General features: G+C 40.7%; 1 protein-coding gene across 2 annotated transcripts in view; it reads right to left on the bottom strand.

Moving 5' to 3' along the window:
• Positions 1–22,666, bottom strand: part of CTDP1 (CTD phosphatase subunit 1) — a 172,821-nt gene that overhangs the window by 92,739 nt on the left and 57,416 nt on the right. For both annotated transcript variants that reach the window (XM_073331810.1, XM_073331809.1), the window contains one exon: positions 8,098–8,263. In XM_073331810.1, coding sequence (XP_073187911.1) covers positions 8,098–8,263 — 166 coding nt within the window. The remainder of the gene's footprint in view (positions 1–8,097; positions 8,264–22,666) is intronic.

The raw sequence follows: 22,666 nt of genomic DNA, 5'->3' as shown, positions 1-22,666 counted from the left end.
TGTCAATCTGTTTCTTCACTTCAGCAGGTGGGTACTGTAGTTGTAAGAATGCTTGATAGAGATCTTGTAGGTGTTTGTCTCTGTCTGAGGGGTTGAAGCAAATGTGATTGTATTGTAGAGCTTGGCTGTAGACAATGGATCATGTGGTGTGGTCAGGGTGAAAGCTGGAGGCATGTAGGTAGGAATAGTGGTCAGTAGGTTTCCGGTATAGGGTGGTGTTTATGTGACCATCGCTTACTAGCACCATTGTGTACAGGAAGTGGATCTCTTGTGTGGACTGGTCCAGGCTGAGGTTGATGGTGGGATGGAAATTGTTGAAATCATGGTGGAATTCCTCAAGGGCTTCTTTTCCATGGGTTCAGATGATGATGTCATCAATGTAGCTCAAGCAGAGTAGGGGCATTAGGGGACGAGAGCTGAGGAAGCGTTATTCTAAGTCAGCCATAAAAATGTTGGCATACTGTGGGGACCCACAGCAGTGCTGCTGATTTGAAGGTATACATTGTCCCCAAATGTGAAACAGTTATGGGTGAGGACAAAGTCAAAGTTCAGCCACCAGGTTTGCTGTGACATTACCAAGGATACTGTTCCTGTCGGCTTGTAGTCCATCTGCGTGTGGAATGTTGGTGTAGAGGGCTTCTACATCCATAATGGCCAGGATGGTGTTTTCAGGAAGATCACCGATGGATTGTAGTTTCCTCAGGAAGTCAGTGGTGTCTCGAAGATAGCTGGGAGTGCTGGTAGCGTAGGTCCTGAGGAGGGAGTCTACATAGCCAGACAATCCTGCTGTCAGGGTGCCAATGCCTGACATGATGGGGTGTCCAGGATTTCCAGGTTTATGGATCTTGGGTAGCAGATAGAATGCCCCAGGTCAGGGTTCCAGGAGTGTGTCTGTGCGGATTTGTTCTTGTGCTTTTTCAGGGAGTTTCTTGAGCAAATGCTGCAGTTTCTTTTGGTAACCCTCAGTGGGATCAGAGGGTAATGGCTTGTAGAAAATGGTGTTGGAGAGCTGCTTAGCAGCCTCTTGTTCATATTCTGACCTACTCATCATGACGACAGCACCTCCTTTGTCAGCCTTTTTGATTATGATGTCAGTTGTTTCTGAGGCTGTGGATGGCATTGTGTTCTGCACGGCTGAGGTTATGGAGCAAGTGATGCTGCTTTTCCACAATTTCAGCCCATGCACGTCGGCGGAAGCACTCTATGTAGAAGTCAGAGGGGTATTGGAAATATTCCTTGAGTCTGAGATGCCGAAAATAGGATTCTAGGTCACCACAGAACTGTATCATGTTCATGGGGGTTGAGGGGCAGAAGGAAAGGCGCTGAAATAGGACAGATCCTTCTGCTGGGCTAAGAGTATAGCTGGATAGATTAACAATATTACTGGGTGGGTTAAGGGAACCACTGTTGTGGCCCCTTGTGGCATGTAGTAGTTTAGAAAGTTTAGCGTCCTTTTTCTTTTGTGGAGAAGCAAAGTGTGTGTTGTAAATGGCTTGTCTAGTTTTAGTAAAGTCCAGCCACGAGGAAGTTTGTGTGGAAGGTTGTTTTTTTATGAGAGTATCCAGTTTTGAGAGCTCATTCTTAACCTTTCCCTGTTTGCTGTAGAGGATGTTGATCAGGTGGTTCCGCAGTTTCTTTGACAGCATGTGGCACAAGCCGTCAGCATAGTCTGTGTGGTATGTAGATTGTAATGGATGCTCCATACTCACATTCAATGAGATTTGAAAACAATTTTTTTCCCCACCTGCCTTTGTAAATTTAAGGGGTCTACGGGTTTATATTTTTCCATTTAAAATATACATATTCATGCTTTCTTTCAACACTGTGAAATTTAAGATTTTTTAAATTCTATGACCGTGAAATTTATGAAAAGGGACAGTGAATTTGGTAGAGCCATGTGTGTAAGTGAGCTCAAGGCAACTGTCATTTTACAGTAGATACACATCCATCTCATCCAATTAATATTTTAAACTAACCAAAGGGCTAGTAGTCATGGATATAATAGCTGTCATTAAACTGTGAGGGAAATGCTGATCCTTAATTCACATCATATTAGTTACAGCTACATTTACTAATTTAGAACACAAAACGGCAAATCTATAATATGCTTAGCAGGATGGAAGTAGTAGGGACAGCAATAAAATGGACCAATGAATTACAACAATTTTTCTTACATTAACCTTTGTATAAGGGGTATGCACAAGTACTTGTTAGAAACAATAAAACATGGAGAATGTTTTGCTCAGCTGAATCACTGTGTATACGTAAATCCATTTTAATATAAAATGCACATTTTGTGATGTATTCTTTTGCAGATTATGGGTTAAATTTTCATCTGGTGTAAATTAGTGTATCTCCACCGAGTTTGGTAGGAGACAGAAGAGATGGAGGGTTTAGTGTGACTAAGTTTGGATCCAATTCTCCCCTTCCCAGAGAGCCCTGTCTGAGAGGAAGAGAATTTTCTTTTCTTTTTTTTTTGCTGTGGGTAGCAGAGAAGACAATCCTAGAGATGATGGATGGAGCTGGGGAACTCAAGGGTGGGAGGTGGCAGCAGCAGCAGCAGCAAAAAGGGTTCTACCTCCGGTAAATAGGGAAGTGAAATGCTTACTCAACAGGTAGGCTGCACAGGACCAGTTATTCCAGAGTATGGTAATTGCAAGGAGGGCTCTGCTGGATGAGAATGCAGTGGAGCCAAGGAGAGGTTTGGGCATCTCCATTCTCCATGAGAGCCCCCCATCACTGGGCTTCCCTATAAATGTGATCAGCCAAATCATCCTGGAAGCTCCTCTGGGGCTGGTTCTCTTCTGATCTACAGCGCTGAGAGGAGCTGCTGACAAGTGGTGCAAACACCTGCTTCATTATCTTTTGCTCCTATTTCAGTCTGGCATGGCTGTGACATCACCACACAAGCTAGGGAGTGGAAAGTAGGAACTTCTGCCCAGAATGGACTCCATATTGATAGCAAGAGAACTGAGGTATCGGAAGGTCATTTTCTGCAGCTGCTACTAGGAGACAAAAGAACAACTGGGAAGATTGCTTCCCTGGAGGCTGAGCAGGGAAATGGGATGGAAAATCCTGGCTTTGATAGCTTGCCTTACTGTCAAATGAAAATTCATTGTACAAACTGGTCTCATAATGAGAAATACTCTTTACAAGTAAGTGAAAGGGCTGTGAGAAGACATGGTAACAAAATGTGGGTCTTAAAAAAAAAAAAGTTGTTTCAAGGGGTAAAAATCTGAACAAAGCTGTTCGGGCTGAAAGCCACTATTCAGTTGCCTGATAGATATCCATGCAAACAGCCAAGTAAAAACCACTGCAGGCAAATGTGAAGCCAAGTTCTATCAGCAATGAAATTTTGTGCAACAAGCATACAGGTTATCTATGGCATCACAAGACAAGAGGAGAGTAAGATAAATTTTACTTGATTAAAAAAGGGTAACTATTTAAATGTATACTTGATACATTTCACAGAAATCTCTCCTAGTGCCATTAAATAGAAGGACAATCTTAGAAGTATAGTTTTCTTAATATCTAAGAGGATTAGAAACACTGGTTTGAAAAGGATGTTATAGACTTGGTTTCTAAATATACAAGGATACTGGTAATCTTGTCAAGTATTGGTAATTTTACTACTTCTTGCTTATTTAATGTAAAAAAAGATCTGTACGTGGGCTAAAATAGAAAAGATCCATATGATCCATATGAAAGAAAAGGCTGGGTTTTGGAGAAGGATTTTTGGGGGTGGGGGGGCAGGAGGTGGAGCTGTTCTTAATGCACCTACTCTGAGGAATCAGAAGTGTAGGAGTGGAAAGGACCTCAATAGATCATCTAGCCCAGACCCTTGCACTCAAGGCAGGACTAAACAATACTAGACCATTCCTGAGGGGTGTTTGTCTAACCTGTTCTTAAAAACCTTCAGTGATGGAGATTCCACAACCTCCCAAGGCAATTTGTTCTAGTGCTTAACAAACCTGACAGTACGTTTTTCATAATGTCCGACCTAAATCTCCCTGGCTGCAATTTAAGCCCATTGCTTCTTGTCCTTTCCTCAGAGGTTAACAACCTTTTATGCACTTGAACACTTATGTTCCCTCTCAGTCTTCTCTTCTCCAGATTAAACAAACCCATTTTCTTCAATCTTTCCTCATAGGTCAGGTCTTCTAAACCTTTAATTATTTTTGTTGTTCTCCTCTGGATGTTTTCCAATTTGTGAACATCCTTCCATCTTGTTGGGATGATACTCTACAGCTATGTGCATTTGCTTTTCTACTGCAAACAAGGGGAGGAAAAAAGTTAGTTCCATAAATCTATTTGCAATTAGTTGCAAGAGAAGCAGATTCCTTCATGAACAGACTTTACTAACTGAAGTTCTTTATTAGTTACAGTGAAAAAATTCTTGGAGGCTTAAATGCTTAAAGATAATCCGAATCCCAACACTTTTTTTTTTGGCACTAGAACAACAAATTTCCCATGCTGTCGAACACTACACACTTAATTCACTTTGATACAGAGTGCATTTCTTTTTGATGCATTCTTTTTCAAGTTACAGGGAGATCATTAGGGGTTTAGAGGTAAAATTCCTACAAGTCATTTTTTCATCTTAAATTCACTTTTAGTAGTTAATTTTGGTTCATTTTGATTTTCCTTGTCCTTGCCTCCACTTCCTAGCTACACACCGGTGACCTCTGATGATTTCTGTAAGAGAAGCTGATAGAGCAGAAGAAAGAGCAAAGTTCTTTGCTGTTAGGCTGGACCATTAACAGGCAGTGTCTTTTCTCAAGAGCTGTGCTTTCAGTGTTCAAATTCCACCATGTCTCCTGCATGCCACATAGTATCATCACATGCACACACATATATATGTAATACTTGCCAACTCTGATGTGTATGCATGTGAAACCTGGACTGTGTATAGACGCCATGCTATGAAGCTGAATCACTTTCACAAGGGCTGTCTGAAGAAACTGATGAGGATAAGATGGCAAGACAAGGTTCCAGATACTGAGGTTCTCATACAGTATTGATCTTAATGGATATGTTTCTATAATCTTTAAGTCTTACATTTTTCTGTACAAACATTCACCCTGTAGTTCAGTCAGAACATTCAGAAGAAATAAACACACTTAAAAAGTACGGTTAAGAAATGGCAGTCTATCTAATGAAAAACTACAGAAAAGATTTTTCAAACAAACACTGAATGAGTTATCAATAATACTCAGTAATCAACTAAAAGAGATAAGTATCTCAATTTAATGGGTGCTGTAAGAGAACCAGGAAAAACTAATGGAAAACTGCAGAGTACACACTCTTGTTTGTAATGCACCTAGAACTCTAGAATACATTTAGCTCTTTCAGAATACAAAGAATAGAAGAAAACTTTGAAGTTTCTAATGTTTCATTCGTGTGTCACTTGTAACTTCTTAATTTAAACACGATAGAGCTGATTACAGGCATTTCTGTCATTTCAGGGCATTCTGAAATCCTTCAAGTCATTGAAGGAATCTGGATCATTATCTGAAGTATTAGACAGACCAATCTCCCTGTATTATGCTTTCAGTACTTTTCCATAATAAGTCCCATGTTACCTCTACAGCTCTCCCCACAAAATTACTATTCCAAATTCAGCACAAAAATGTCAGAACAGAGGTTATGATTCTTTGTACTCCTGATGCTTTTTAATATCATATTTGGCTTAACCAGAAGATCAGCTATGAATAGCACAGGTGAGAAGGACCAAGTGACATAACCAGAAATAAATGGCTGCTTTGGATTGGAGAGGTGACAACACTTCCTTACAATGACTCTTAGACTTCGCACAGAATCACATTTGTTCTTGAGAGCATTGCCTGTTCAAGTAATCTCATCATCAGGGCTCCTACATGAAAAATCCAAGCAATGGAAGATTAGCTGTGTCATCTGGGAGCCAGATGTTGGAAGAAAAGTTTAAGTTACCTGATGAAACATGAAACAAGAGACCCCCAAAAGTAGTCACATGCACAGGAACAGGAAAGCAAGCAATGCAGTCCATATTCAGAAAAATAGCTACTCCTATCACAACACACTTATAAGCAGCTTGCTCTTGTCAGATGACCACTATTCAGCCCTTACATTGCACATGGAAAAATAGGGAAGTGTGAGGAATGAACATAGAGAGTTTGGAACAGTCACTTCAGAGATGGTCCAAGTAGTGAGGAGTCAAGAAAGGTTCTCTAAGAAATGACTTAACAGAAAATTCTACCCTCAGCTATCATAAAAAGTAAGCTACTTCACTTTCAAGGCCCTTTTATAGCCTATCCCTACCCCACCTATCATCTGTCCTTCATGCCTACCTCCGCCCACAATGCCAGCCTCCATCACACACTTGTTAAATTTTCCAACATACTTGTTTGAAAACTGCTTTCTCTCATGCCATCCCTCATGCTTGGAAGGAGCTTCCTGTAAACATCTGCAAAACTGATACATTATTCTAATTCAAAAACCTCCTAAAAAAATCCAAAAACTTTTTTGCTGTGGTGCCTACAAAAAGCTTAACAGCTAAGCTGGTGGTGTACTGAGCTGATCAATGATGACCAATAGTGTCTCATTGTTTCCTTGTACTTCCTTCCCCCCCGCCAACCCCAGTATGTCTGTCTGTATCCATCTGTCATCTCTTGTCTTACACTTACATTGTAAAGTTCTTTGGTGCAGGAACAGTCCCTTTACTGTGTTTGTACAGCACGTAGGACAATGCAGTCTGGGTCTTTAACTAGGGACCACAGGTGCTATAAATAATAATATTTGATTATTTGGGAGAACCAGCAAACAAATGTGATGTAAACGGGAGTGTTCATTATACTTTTCAATCCAGCATGCAAAAGGAAAGGCAGACTCTTGACCAAGCTGTATGAAAAATATGATATCCATCTCTAAGATGGCATTCCAAAGACTCCAAGCAGAGATGGAGTTGCAAACAATACCAGTCCCAACTAATGTCAAAAAATTATTTAATATATACTGCCCTTCTATGTTTACTGTTTGATTTGTGATGCGAACAAGAGCTGGAAAATTAAGTTAAAGGAGATATTCTCAGTGCATTTAATGAATACACATCTTTTGCTCAGGGGTTGGCATCTTAACCTTTCACAATACACTCAGATGGTAAATTCAGTTTGTAACAGTTCATTGTAATTATTTTGTAATTAAGAACATTATCTTACTGCCTTCCATGAAGTGGCCTTATTTTTTTGCATCTGATCCATTTTACCATGTAATACTCACTGTTTTACACAGCACTTTTTTTAAAAAAAGTGTAAATTAAACCTAGAATGTATACTATAGAATCTAAATAGACATTAGAAATACCAGTAAATCTAGAATTTTACACAAAACAATAAATCAAGGTACTTCTAGTTTTTAAAAGGTCTGTGAAGTTGACATTGAACATGAGCCTATTTCCAAAGGATTACTCCTATACCCCACTAACTTTCATTGGTCGGTGAAACTAAGTTTGAAGTCACCTTCACCATAATTTAAGAATCAAACAATGCACATATCCAACTCCCCATGAAACAGCTGTTTTTCCTTTCTTAGGCAAATATGCATGTATTACTGAATGCCAGTTACACAAGGTTGAAAAGGAAACTATGGCTCCTTCTGAAAGGTCACACACTAGCAGATGGGGTTTTTTTTTTTTTTTTAAAAAAATCAGTGATCTTAAGGGTTTTTAGGTCCTCATTTATATGAAATTCAATGTGACAATGTATAATATTTTACATAACTAACATGCACCAAGATCCCATACATTTTCTTTTGTGCCAAAATTATATTGATGTGAAATAACTACTTTACAGGCCTACATCCATGAAACTATTTATAGTGGCATAGTTTACATTTGTTTTACAGCACAGCTTAGTGTTGAAAAAATTGTATTTCTAGGTCAATTAAAATATTTTTGTTTCAAGTTACTGTAAGTTGGCTTTTCCCCATTAGTAGTTACACGCACCTGGTAACATGCAAAATCATTTCATGTATGTGCATAATTTAACAGAGTTAAATACTATTATGCATAACTGACTAACTCAATTATACTGTTAGAATCCTGACACAATTAGTTTAGCTCACCTCTTTATCCATACTCTCTAAATCCTCTTTACATAGCGTGTACAGTGGCATCGTCTCGGACATACTTGGCTGGCGTTTCCGTTTGGATGGACCAGGTTGATCTTCATTCTCATTTGCTGGTAACTCCTCTTCATCAAACAGCTGCTGCTGATGTGGTTGAACAACTCTGAAAAATTTCACAGGTCCCACATGAGAAAAATCATTTTGAATTACAGCTTCCATAGAATTGAATCAGATTCAACATGAAGTGTATGGTAACGGAAGCTTCACTGAAGTACTGCTATGCTTGCCTTTGAATAATTGGAACAATCTGACTTGTCTGGAATTGGAAAAATAGATCACTACACCGCCTCTTTCTCACTGTATTCTTCTCCCTTCCTCCCACAAAAATCTGCATATTCGAATTGTCTATACCAATTTAAAAGTTATAAATATAGAAAGCTCATCAGGACACTGGAATGCCTATCCACAGTGCAGCATGTCTTTTGCCAATACAGTCTGAAGATGTATGGACCAGGTACTGGCATAATCAGCCAGGTGCTAACACAATCTTCCAAACAGTTTTGTAGGTAGCGTTATGCTGGCAGAACTTTTGCTGGTAAAGCTTTCTAGTGAAGATAAGTCCTTCCTCCCCAACATTCTGAGAAAATGTTCATTACATCAAGGATAAAAGCTATACTACATCTGTAAGATATCAAAGAAACCATGCACACGCTTTCATTAAAACATTAATATTGTAGACACATGGATTGAAGGAGGGAAATTCAAAATTAGAAGTAGACTGTGGTTTTGTTGGGAGGGACAGGAGCTTTAAAAAAGATAAAAATGACAAGAGGAAAAAAGGAGGGATATTGGCTGTTAAAGCCAATGTTAAAAAGACACTTATTCTTGTCCTTGAATCCACAGACTAGAAACAGTAATCTTTTTTGCTTGTGTGTCAAACAAAACAAGGTAATCGTCACATGGATCTCATGTGCTGGTAAATAATGTGATTTATTCTGTCTACAACAGAGAGAGAGAGCGCGCGAGCGAGCGCGAGGTCTTATTACAACACTGGAGACTATTAAGGCCTTTGGATACACTTTCATCTACATCATGGGTAATACTGGGAGTTCGTGCTTTTCAAACCTTATTTTTCTTTACATTGGCCTGACTGAACAAGAAAACAATGCTGTTTTGTGAATTTAGTCAGTGTGAAATGTTTGACAGCCTTGGAGGACAGAATTTATTTATCCAAACATGTTGACAGTGCAGGAAGATGTCAATACAAGCTTCCTCACGTCACCCTGGAGAAGACAGATATTGCATCTGTCTCCATGGCTATTCGTTCCTTGGCCTCTCCGTCTCCAACAAGTGCAAATTGTGATGGCTTGTGTATTACAGAAATTCGATGCTAGCAATACCAGATGACATTTTTAAATAGAGTACGTATTTAAACTAGCAAAAAGAAAACCAAATAAGTAATGTACTAGTGCTGCACTCCTTATTGTGGCAATGGCTGTAATAGGGTACAATGAACCAAGATAAAGTCTCTCCTGAAATGGAGAACTGTTTGTTAACAGGTGCAGATCTCAGTGCTACAGAGCTGAAGCACATTGGCAAAGTCCTCCACTGCCTCTATGTACACCATCTTAGATCCACTGTACTTCAAAAACAGTAATAATGTCCAAGAGTTGCATGAGTTTATTACCACCACCTGTTCTACTTAATTATATATTGATTACAACATGGGAAACTGTACAAAAACATTTTACCTTAGAGCAAGGTGGAGCTGAAATACAATGCTAATCTGTGCTAACTGCTAGTTTAGGCCCGTCAAACCATTTAATATATATTTATCATGAGTTAGTTTAGATGTTTTTGGTTATTATTGTGATTTTTTTTAGGACTGACAAATTGGCCTGTTCCAGTATTTGATTTCCGTAGCTCCGTTCTGTCTCCAGGGTACCCAACTATCCGAACTGGTAAGCCTGAAGGCCATATTTCAAGTTGTATTCTTTTCCCCCAAAATTTATACTGACAAATTTTGAGAGCAATACAATGTTGTCAATGCACCAATGAATTATCCAGGACAATCCATTTACACAGAAAGCATCATCCATAGTAAAATACTTATTACAGTGCAGAAGAAATATACCCATTCATCTGGCATTGAAATAAAAACTGTATATCATGTCCCTGATACTCTTCTCACACTAGATTTATACTGCTGTAACTCCATTGTTCTCAACAGAGTTACTCCCAATTTTACATGGGCACGAGAGAAGAATTGGGCAAGCAGGTAACTAGAAAAGATGCTGGGGAACTCAGCTATAAGGTCACACACACTGTTCTACCAGTACCGTTTTGATTCAACAACCTGAACTTCTAGCAGCCCAAATATTTCATTTCACTACCTCACAAAGGGACTATATGTTAAGTCAACAAACAAAGCTGAAAATAAGGGTGGCTCTAGCTAGCACCAGTGGGAGCTTTCAATCCAACGTACTTCTGTATTTGGAGACATAACATTTTTGTTCAACGGCTGGCATAGCTGAGAGATGGAACTAGGTTCCAACCCCATCCTTTTCCAATCATTTTCTCCTGCTGTCAGCTGTGACTCCTACTGGTGCTAATATTTTAAGGCTGAAGAACACGGCAGGGAAAAAAAGAGGGTGGACAGATTTATATTCAGTGGATAATTACATGAAATAAACTACACAAAACCCAGAGAAGAGGTTCTCAGATATATTTATTATAGTGTGCAACTAAGAATACAGGGGTCAATTTTTAGAAGGCACAAATGGCAATCGGACACCTACATACTATTTAAAGTAAGGCATGTAACTGACATTTGTGCCTTTGAATATCTTCAAAGCACACATTTGTACATATACACAAATTAAGTTATCAGTGAACACTACAGTTATACACAAGAAGCCCCAATGCCTTCACCTTTAGAAGTCTGGTAGTGTCTTGAAGAGCTTTCATCTTCTCTATCCCCCAACAGTCACCCCAGGTTTTTCAAAGTAAGCCTTTGCAAACACAATCATGCACCCCTGCACTGCAAAACAAACATTTAACCTTGCAAGATATTACTCCTTTGTAAAATATGGTCCTGAGGACAAGAGACTTGGATTCTAGTCCCGACTTGGACATTACCAATTTGTAACTTGTAATTGGACACATTATCCAGTCTGACCTCAGTTTCCTCACATGTAAAAAAGGGATATTGCTATGTATCACCCAGGAGAGAATCATAATGTTGCAAAGCTTAACATCTGTGAAATGGTTTAAGTTCTGATAGCAGCCATTGAGAAATTTTCAAAGCATAATATTGATTTATAAAGCTCAGCAAATCTGCAGATATCTACTTTATATCCACGTCTGTGGACTTCTTTTGCGGATAGAAATTTTGTATCTGTGCAGGGCTCTACAGATTTAACATCTCTAGAATTTAGCACAACTTATGATATGCCTGAATAATACCAAGTGTATATTCCCTACAGAGAAGCAAGTCTCATTATGACTGCTCTTATGCTCAGTCTGGCTGTTCTTAAGATTGTTACAAAGTGAAATCTTGGTCCCTCCTTCCTTGTCTTCTTTCTGAGCAGCTTTTGCACTCTAGATGAAGCAGACAGCTTCCAAGACAGGAGATGCTGTTACCCCATACTGTCATAAAGTTTGAAAAAAAAAATCTCTATTGCATATAGTCTCTTGAGACTTTATCTATAAAACCAACAACTCTTACATTTCAAATCCTCAGTCAGCTCCCCAATTGCTGCAGGTGGTATTTGCATCCTTTGAGATCAAAGTATTTCTTTAATCAACAATCAGAGATCTTAAGAGGTTTGCAACAGCACTGATGGGGTCTAATTCTGTGACCTAGTCACCAGGACTTGCTAACTTTTCACTGATGTTAGTCTGTGCTTTGGAAATCACCCAGTCTTCCTTTTGCATGGTGTATTTATAGTCCAAAGTAGAATTTTGCTGATTTTTACTACTTCATTAACTTAATCAGCATATATAAATTACACGAGAAAATTACAAAGGAATGTTTTAAAATACCTGAAATGTCAAAACATCCATTGATATGGATCGAGCACCTGTGTAATTGCAAGGGGATTGCTGTTTTAATGACAAATTCCAATAGGAAAAAGCTTGATGACATCTATCAAGACAGGAAAATAGAGTTGCAGGCACAAACAGGAAACAGCAGGAGATTTTCACAGCTCTTAATTAAATTCTCTATTTTTTGGTTTAGTATAATCTCACTAAGAAGGAACAGTGGATTCTGTTTTCTGTGAGTCAAATGTTTAGCTGTTCTGCAAACCATTTTAAGCCACCATTGTGCTTCCAATCCTACAGCCTCTCTATTCCACATTGGGCCTGAGGTACAAGCTACACTGGCCTCAGCATGGCCCAACCTTGTGCCAGCTGCCTAAGATCCCAAGATTCATAACAGAAGTTTGGAATCATAAGTATGCCCTGGGTATGACCCTTAATGTCATCCACAGCAACAAGAATTGCTCACCAAAGATGAACACAACTTCGCAAGTCTGTCTTAAATCATTAGCCATTTCAAATTGTCACCACCAGTTAGGGCACCAATATCAATACACAGTTTGGGGAAGCTGTATAAGTTTATGAAATTAAGCCAGAGCAACAAGACAAAACAACTGTGCCTTGTTAAGCTTTGATGTACAAGAAATGTATAAGCCCAGACTTAGCAAACACTTATGCATATGCTTGACTTCAATGAGAATACTCACATGAGCCTATTATGCACATGGACAAATGTCTGCAGGATCAACTTTACTTTTATTAACTTTAAGTGAAACATCTACACTACTTTCTGAGGAAAGCCATCTAGATGTCAAGCTGTATTCTATATAGGTTCTCCCTTCAAAGAACACAAAATTTGAAAGCCAGACGGACTTCAACTAATTTGACTCTTTAAAAAGGGAAAAGTAATTTAATAGTAAAGATCACCATTACCACCACCACCTCACATGAATACTTAGGGGAAAGACACCTTAGTTTTTCAAAGCTATAAAAATAATTCTGCCCTAATTTCAAACTAGAAGATGTCACTGATTCCTTGTTGAGATGTGATTAATATGGCACTGCAGTCTCCTGCCAACTGAATGCTATTTAACAATGTAAAATATGGGAGATATGACAATATAGTAGAAATGCTATCCTTTTCCCTCTTACATTCTCAAATTCAGTATTCATTCACATAAGCTGGGATTTTCAAAGGGGCCTAAAAGAATTTGGTTAGTTCATCAGGGACTATTCACTGTAATATTTCTCCCCTTGTCAGATAATTTCTCACATACAATCTGAAAAATTCCATCTTGGTAAGAAACTGCACTGGAGAATATTATTTACAGTTAGAAAAATGCAGTAGTCCACTTGTATCCTCAATACAACTGCTGGAAGGCAAATCTTCAAAATATGCATCTTTTTCAGTATACATGACTACTCATTTTTCATTAAATAAATACCCTAGCCAACAGAAAGATTCTGATGGTATTCATATCTTTAGTCAACTCTCTTTCAGAAAGGGAACGACAAAACAAAACTACAGGTGTACAAGTTAGTTTGGAAGTTTAAGCATGTGAGTTGGCAGGAAGTTACATTTTATTTAATTATATGTAGCAGACAGGCAAGCAGCATCATTTTATCTTAGCGCCAATAAAATAAATTTAGTGGTCTCTCTTTGGTTGAAGAGGTAGAGGGCCCTTCCATATCAGCATTATAGTGTCACAATACAGTTTGCTTTCATCTACTTCCCAAACTTAAGCATTTACCAAATGGCATAGCCTGAAAGTCAGTCACTTTCATATAGTCTGAGAAGATGATACGCAGAAATAATACAGCTGACTACCAAAATTTCTGTCTTCAGACAAGGGATGCAAAGAAGCAGTCTGAGTTCCCTACTGTTCATACAGAGTGCGGAATAGAGGAACGTATGTTCTAATCCATTTTCATGTATATTCACACTATTATCAGCACATCCTGAACTTACAGAAAAAAAATTAACATAGCCGCTAGTGACTGCTTGACAATGTCAACATTTCTCCAGTATTTTCAATCTTAATTGAGCACTATTACTACATAAAGAATAACAGGTTTTACATCACTGACGTCATACCAAACAGTACAAAACACAAGAGAGACTTCTTAGAGGCTTGTAGTGAAGACAGTATTTTTATTTTATTAAACACGTTAATCTTTACAGTTTCCACTGATTATGTTGAATAAAAGATTAAAGGCTAATTCCAGCCTCTCAGTTGTATGAGCAGAATTCAATAAACACAAGTTTCAGGAATATATTTTCAGAACGGGGAGCATAAAATTCTGTACACATGCACGTGCATGTACCTGTGCACTGAAGTGCCCTATTACATGTATTAATGTCCAGGATGCGTGAACGCACTTCTGAAGATGACATATCTTACACCCTTCTACACTGGTACAGGTATCAGTGCAAGAACTAAAATTATGCTAAGGAAAGGATTAAAAAACCCATCAAATACCATTCTTAAACTACATTGATCAGTAAGAACAGTGGCAAGAGATATAACATTGGAAAAGCAGCATTAAAAACAATTCTAACTAGACACTTGAACAGTAATGAACACTAATTCTGACAGCTGGACACTAACAATTGCATATATTTTGTTAATTTAGACCTTGATCCTAAAAACATGCACAGGCACTTTATACAGTTGAATGGTTCCATTAACATCAGCGGGAGTATTTACCTCTACTAAGTTAAGCATCTGCATACAGGGTATTTGTGGGACTGCCTTATGGTAGAAGTGCTTATTTATGACCTTCCAAGTGTGTCATTTTATTCATATGACTTGAAAGACACAGATGCTTAGTAAAGTTGGGTTTTGACTTCTCTTCTCTACTCAGTTCCATTGCAGACTATATTAAACACATCGATGTAAATATGTTATGAAAACTACGACGGATTTAGTATTTTAATGACTACTGTCAAATCATTAAAAGCAAAAAAATGCACTTTGAGCACGTAAACTAAGACTAGAAATTCTACAGATGAACATGCATTTTTAAATGAATTCCACAATATTTACTTCAGCCATAAGTGCTCGCACCTCAATAAGCTAAAATATTTGGGGTCTCTTAGTGTCACCTAAAAAGCACAGTGCTGCTTTTACCTTTCACATGTAAATTATATCCATTTTCTAACAAGTCTGTCCTTATCTTTTACTGTATTATTAGTGTTCACTGGGGTTTAAAGTAAAAATAAGATGACATGTTAAGTCCAGCATGCCATTTGCAACGGTTTTCAGACAACATTCATTACTTCATCTCATGAATTGTTATAATTCTTAATTCTTATAACTCTTAACATTTACTAATTTTTTTTTAAAAACCTCTATATTAAGATGCCTATTGTCAAGACACTTGCATATAAAGAAAAGAATCCTACCTATTCCCTGCTAAAAAGAGTGGTCACTTAACTGCTATCACCAACCCTAACAATTTTAAAAAAAAGTGTCCCTCTAAACTACCATTATAGTCAGGGAATCATTGGTAACCGTTTTTTCTTCTTTGAGTGCTTGCTCATGTCGATTCCATTCAAGGTTGAGTCACAAGCAGTATCCATGGAGGTGGGCTCAGAGTTCACAGTCGTGCGGCTTGCAACATTGCTCTACCGAATCCAGCATCATCTTGGGCCTGCTGGGTAAGCGCATAATGAGACGAGAACGTGTGGATAGATGACCAGGTAGCAGCCCTGCAGATGTCCTGAATTAGCGCTTGGACAAGGAAAGCTGCCAATGAGGCCTGCGCCCTCGTCGAATGGGCGGTTACAATCACCGGTGGAGACACTTTTGCCAAAGCATAACAGAAACGGATGCAGGCGGTGATCCAAGAGGACATCCACTGGACAACCTTTCATCCTGTCTGCCACCACGACAAGGTTTGTGTTGACTTACGGAATGGCTTGATTCTTTCGATGTAGAAGGTCAGAGCCCTTCTGACGTCCAGAGTGTGCAATTTGTGCTTTTCCTCCAATTTATGAGATTTTGGAAAGACGACAGGCAAATGTATGCCCTGACTCCTACGAAAATTGTAAGCACCTTGGGCAGGAAAACCGGGTGCGGATTCAGCTGAACCTTGTCCTTGTAGAAATCTCTATAGGGCAGCTCCGAGGTAACTGCCCTAAGGTCAGAGACCTGGTGGGCAGAGGTGATTGACACCAGAAAAGAAACTTTCCAAGATAGGAGGAGAAGACAGCAGGAAGCCAGAGGCTCGAAGGGGTGGGAGACCCATGAGCCGCGACAGCATGAGACTCAGATCCCAAGGAGGGACGGGGTACTGGACGTGAGGATAAGAAACCAGACCGTCATGTCATGAGCAAAGACCGATCTGCCTGAGATTGGTGCTGCCTTGGCGAGGTGCTAGAGTCCCCTTCCGGTGACCAGGGAGGAACTGTGGACGCCTGAGTATGGTGGCTGGCCCTCGGAGCAGGGGAGAGGTGCCCTGAGTGGGGAGATTGGCCCCTGCCAGCGGACCGGTATCGGGAATGCAGGGACCGGTGCTGTGAAGCGCATCGGTCTCATGACATTGGGGAGCGAGATCTGTGCTGCAGTGTCATCTGGCAGGAGGGCGAACAGTGCCAGGCATACGGGGACCAATGTCCCATTGTGGGTGATCTGCATCTTGCCCGTGATGCCAGCAAGCTAAGCCGTCTAACTGGGGACCTAGGGTGCGGAGTCAGGGACCTTGGCCTCTGCTCTGGGGATCGGTGGTGCACTACTGCCCTCTGAGGTGGTCGCATGCTTGGTTTACCCCTATCAGGGTGGTGGAGGGGCTTTTGCAGCTTCCATCAGCATATGCAGCACCAGTGGGGCTCTCTGATCTTTAGCCCCCTCAGCCGTGGGAGGCAGTATCGGGTGCCTGGATCCCCTACTGCTCCTGGGAGTCAGATCCTTGCACACTGAGCAAGGCTTAAAGCCCAGAGACCAGCGTATGCCCTGTCTTGGGGCAAAGTCCCAAAAGGGACTCTAACTTACTAACCACTACACTTAACACATAATGACTAACTAACTACAGTGAATAACTGTATACAAAAGAAGGCAGAATAGCACTAGGAAAACACTACTGATCACTTGCAAAGCAAGGGGAAGAGGCTCTGACAAACCACCACGGGCGGTAAGAAGGAACTGAGGGGGTGCAGGGCCGGTGGTGCCTAATATACTGATGCATGAGTGCAGCACTCCAGAGGGTGCCATGACTGGCCTATGGATACCAGTAAGGCAAAAAATATGCGACGGCTGTGCACGTGGGCACGCACACACCTAGAATGGAATTAACATGAGGAAGCACTCAAAGAAAAACATTGCAGTTGTTTATGTTCAAAATGTTTAAAAGATCAGTTACCTCAAATGAAAACCATAAATATTTGTTGAAGAGTAGTTATTTAAGTCTTTTATAGAGATAGCAACACTCAAACTGAATCAACACTTCTATGTTGATGGCTTTACTAATTTGTGGTTGAATTAAGCAGACTTGCTTACAAGTGTTCTCATTTTACAGATTGTGCTTCACAACCCCAACCCACATAGACTTTCCTAGGACACACAACTGTATAGTTATCTTAAAAACAAAAACAAAACAAAAACCCACACATCATGTAGGTTGCAAAGTCAAGCACAGTGCCAATGCAACTTTATTTCTGCCCTCATATCTCATATGCATTCTGATACAATCTTCAGTTAAACGATCACATACTTTCGCCCCACAGCTCTCCTGCTTCACTCAAATGCACAGTGCTCAACCATTCTGTGTTTTGGTTTATCCCCATAGTTCAACGTGTTGCTCCATGCTTTATTTTCTTCCACACAATTTAAACACTGCTCTGAATACTGATTCTTTTCCTTATGGTCTTTTCTAGAGCTCTCATTACTGAATTTATCTCCACATCTCCCTTGCAGGACAAGAGTATTATTATTCCTATTTTACCGATAAAGAAACAAAGAATTCCCGGAGGCCACACAGTGATTCAATGCCAGAGCCAGGATTAGAACTCTGTACTTTGTGACTTCCAACACTTTACTCACTTCTCCAAACCCACCTCAGTGCCCAGGGTGGGATGAGCTGCTGGATCCAAAGAGTGATGAGAGAGGAGCATCTATAGAACTGGTATAGAATTATGAAAAACAGAGATGGAAGAAACCAATTATGTTACGGCAGAGTTTCCCTAAATGTGTGACACAGTCCCTAGGAGAGTATGGGCAGAACTCTCAATTGCCTTCAGTCAACATTAACTAGAGATTTTTTTTTATTTTTTTTTGTTTGAAGACAAAACCTTTAAAGCAAGTAACAGATGCAGTCTGCGGATACCTGAACAATTGCTCTGAGATATCTCAGAGCAATTCAGATGACGCTGCTAATTCAGATGACAATGATACTTTGTAAGTTAACAATTTCACTGCTCACCAAGAATGTCATGGAAGAGGAGCAGCATTATATTATGAAGATTTGCATAAGCCTCTAAATCCAGAATGAGGCTTTGCATTGCCTGAAACCTTGCCTGTGGTAGTACAATCCTGGCCATGGTCCTGGACTCAACAACTCCTATTAATTCTGTTTTCTCTACTGGACTCAGGCTTGTCTTGTCTATGTTGATCAGCAAGCCAAGTGCATCAAAGGTGGATCAGATTATGTTCATGCTGAATACCACCTTCAACCTGGATTGACCTCTTATCATCCAGTTGTCCAGGTAAATGAATACATGGACCACTGACCTCAGGAGGAAAGCTGTAACCTCTACTACACACTTTGTAAAGACACGTGGGGCAGCCAGGAAACCAAAGGGGAGCTGTGTGAACTGATAATGGTGCCCGCTGACAATGAATCTCAGAAATTTTCTGTGACTCTGATGAATCACCATGGGAAAGCAGGCATCCTTCAAGTAGAGAGCAGCATACCCATCCCCCACTTTCAGGGAAGGAATAATAGAAGCAATTGTGACCATGTGGAGTTTCTATTTTGGGTGTTTGGGGAACTTATTTAACTGCTGTAGATCTAAAATAGGCTTGAGATCCCTTTTACCTTTGAGATCTAAAAGTATCAGGAATAAAACCCCTTTTCCCCTGAACAAATGAGGGAACTCCTCTATAGCTGCTACAAGGAGGAGTGATTGTATTCCTTGTAGCAACTGTCTCATGAGAGGGGACCTTGAAGAGGGATGGAGACTGCGGCGTAGAAATAAATCAGAGAGTGTATATCCCATTTCCACTGTGCTTATAACCTACCAGTCTGTGGTGATGTGGCTCCAAGTACGACAAACGGAACAGACGTTTTTCAAAAATCGAAGAAAAAGATGGCACTCTTATAACTGGTAGACTACTCTCCACCTGCCCATTAAAGTGAGTTCTCAGAGTTGCTGCCTGTCTTGATGAACTGGTGGCTGCCGAAGCAGAGGGTGGTGGCAGGTGTCTCTTGTACCCTCTGCTTCTTCTCCTTGGCAGGTCTTGGGCCTGAGGGACAAACCCCTGAAAATGCTGGGACTGATGAGAATAGAACACCTTCCGTTTCACTTTTGTCCAAAGATTTTTATGGCTGCTCTAGAGTCTGAGACTACGTAAAGTCTTGTCCAGCTTTTGTGAGAAGAGTGAGAAAGATGAATCCTGGATTGCCTGCTGCACCTTGGGAGGGAGGCCAGAAGAGTGTAACCAGGGCAAGCATCTCATCCTGATAGAGGCCAGGCTGTGAGCTGCAGAATCTGCTGCATTGAGACCTGCCTGCAGAGCTGTTCTTGCGACCAAATTTTCCCTCCTCTATTAAAAACTGGAACTCCTGTTTCATCTCATCTTGGAGCCTGTCTTTCAACTCAAACTGTATGAAATGAAATTGATACACCCCAACAAAGCTCGCTGGTATGCAATACAAAGCTGTAGCCTGCCTGTGGAATAAAGGCTCCTCCCAAAAAAGTCCACCTTCTTACCCTCTTTATTTTTGGGGGGTTGACACCTGGTGCTCGTCTCTCTCTCCCTCATTCACTGCTGCCACTACAAGGGAGCTGGGTGAGAGATTATACAGGTGCTCAAACCCTTGAGAGGGGACATGGTACCTCTTCTACACCTTTTTTTTTTGGTGTGTGCGCAGAAGGCAGCAGGGAATCTGGGGACTGAACGAGAATCTTGGTAGGCTCCAAGATAACTCTCCCTATAAATGAGATTATTTTGGCTGGGGACACAGATGTCAAAATGTCCACTGGCTTTTGAGACTTTTCCCAGGCCTCCTTTGGGTGGATGTCTAACGCCATTGCCATCTTCCTCAATAATTCTTGATGGGTCTTAAAATCATCAAGAGATAGAGAAATAAGCACCACCTCAGCAGATGAGGAAGGGGATGTCAGTGGTACCAAGGGCTGGTTCAATTCCTGCTCCTTTTGCAGCTGGTTATGAGAAGGATCCTGAATCTGTTCAGTGCTGGGCTTGGTATTTGATGCTATGATGCTTATGGTGCTGATGCTCCTGATGACCAGAAGATGGACCTGGCTGAGGTGGCTGCAGGGATGCCCCTTGCTGCAACTGAATCTGAAAACAGGGCGGGCCGGTGCCATACTCTTGATGATGGGACATGCTAGGTTGGGACACACAGGATCCCACTTCAGAGTCTGATGAAAAAAAAAAAAAAAAAAGGCTTTTCCTGTGACCATGAAGGCGCCATACTTGTCAGTACTGGTGAAGAAGGCTCAAGCTCTGAAGAAAAGGGAGCGGGGAGATCTGTGGCTTTCCCCAACTGATACCACTTTAAATCGGTTCCCTGATGGTTGAATCCAATGAATCTGCCCAGTAATGAGGTAAAGGCGCTGATGGCAGTATCTTGGGTGCCAGTTCCAGGCAAGTATCTAACTGGCAGTGACTGCATCACTAAGAGGTTTTAGCAACTTTCAAATGCCACAGGAGTAGAGGACACTGGGAAGACACTCTGGTAACAGGATTTGAGGAGATGGCAATGAAGGCGCTTTGGGAGCTGATTTCAACAGGCCTATACTGGGCTCTGGAGTCAACAAACTCCCCTGCTTAAAGGTATGCTCTGGGGAGTGCTTTCTCCTTGAACACACTCCTGAGTCTTTAGAACAGCTCTTTGCATCTTTCGACAATCCTGATACTGAGTCCAATTTCTGATGCCTCTTCTTTGGTACCGGCTATGCTGATATGCCTCTCGATACTGGAAGCACTGGAGGTGTGCTACTGACCAAAGCCAAGATGCTCAATATCTGGACTGAGGTTAATGGCTCAAGATGGAGGATGTAGCACTGATTCAAGCAGTAGATATTTTAGTCTGGCTGCAGTCTTTTTTAGAATGGGACTTAAAGCCCTTAGAAATGGCACACTTGTCACACATGGGAGGTTCCCGTCGCCCAAAAAAGTAAGGCAGCTGGGGTGAGGGTCACTATTCGGCATTGCCTTACCCAGAGAGTGGCAGGGCTTGAAACCCAGAGGCGGTTTGGCCCTTTATGCCTGTGAATAATGTGTGAGGCAGCAGAGAGCACTGGGGCTACCGCAGTGGGTACTGTTAAGAGAAAAATCTGATAACTATGCACAGGAGAGCTCAAACACCTACAGTGGAATGGACATGTGCAATCACTCAAAAAACATTGGGTTGCTGTATCTAAGCTATCCCCTCCCACCTGGTTTTGTATGCCATTGGTCTCAAATTCCTGCTCTGTGGTATGAGGGACAAACTCCCTGCTGAAACAGCAATGTCATTTAATACAAGTGGCAGTTAAAGTAACTTCCAGAACTAGCATTTTTGAAACTAGCATATACAGGCTCTGAATTTGAATCCTGACACATTTAGTTGTTACAGGTTTTTGGGTACTTCTAAACCAAAACCAGAAGATAGGTCCTTTCTAATTCTGAATTGGACCTGCAACCATAGCCATAGGGACAGGTTCAGCATAATGCATCTGAAATTTGAATCTGTTGAAATTATGTTCTGTTTTAGCACATCTCTACCTATGGTGACTGTTTGTCCTGGAGGAGACTTCTATGAAAATAACCGAACAAAACTTTGAAAACTAGATGCCCAAAATTAGAATAATAAAACCCTATTAGGCACCTAGCTAATTCACCTGGCTGAATTTCGGAAGTTCTGAACACCAGCAGTCCCCACTGACTATAGTGGAATAGAGATACCTAAATTTAAGCCCCAATTTTAAACATTTTGGCTTCCTGCGTTTATGATGTTTTTTATAAAGCATAATTTGTCACCTCTAGCCATCCCACAACTGAGCAAATGGGACAATGAAGTGTAACTGTTACCTCCCAGTTTCTGTGCTGCTAAGCAGGAACACAGTATGGGCAAAATGTTTAAACTTGGGTAGTAGGCAGGTAGCAAGCTATAGTTATTTTTTCTGTGGCTAAGAATTGTGCACATGCTACTGTGTTTTAGTCTCTCTCCCCCATTTCCCTTTCTGAGCCACTTGTTTGTCTCGTCCCCTCATTATGTCTGGTCTTTCAGACTGTAAGCTCTTTGGGACTGTGACTGATATATTCTATGTTTGAACAGCATCTAACACAATGGGACC

Source organism: Lepidochelys kempii, chromosome 2, assembly GCF_965140265.1.
Source record: "Lepidochelys kempii isolate rLepKem1 chromosome 2, rLepKem1.hap2, whole genome shotgun sequence".
Taxonomy (NCBI): Eukaryota; Metazoa; Chordata; order Testudines; family Cheloniidae; genus Lepidochelys; species Lepidochelys kempii.
This window is presented reverse-complemented; position numbering and strand designations above follow the sequence as displayed.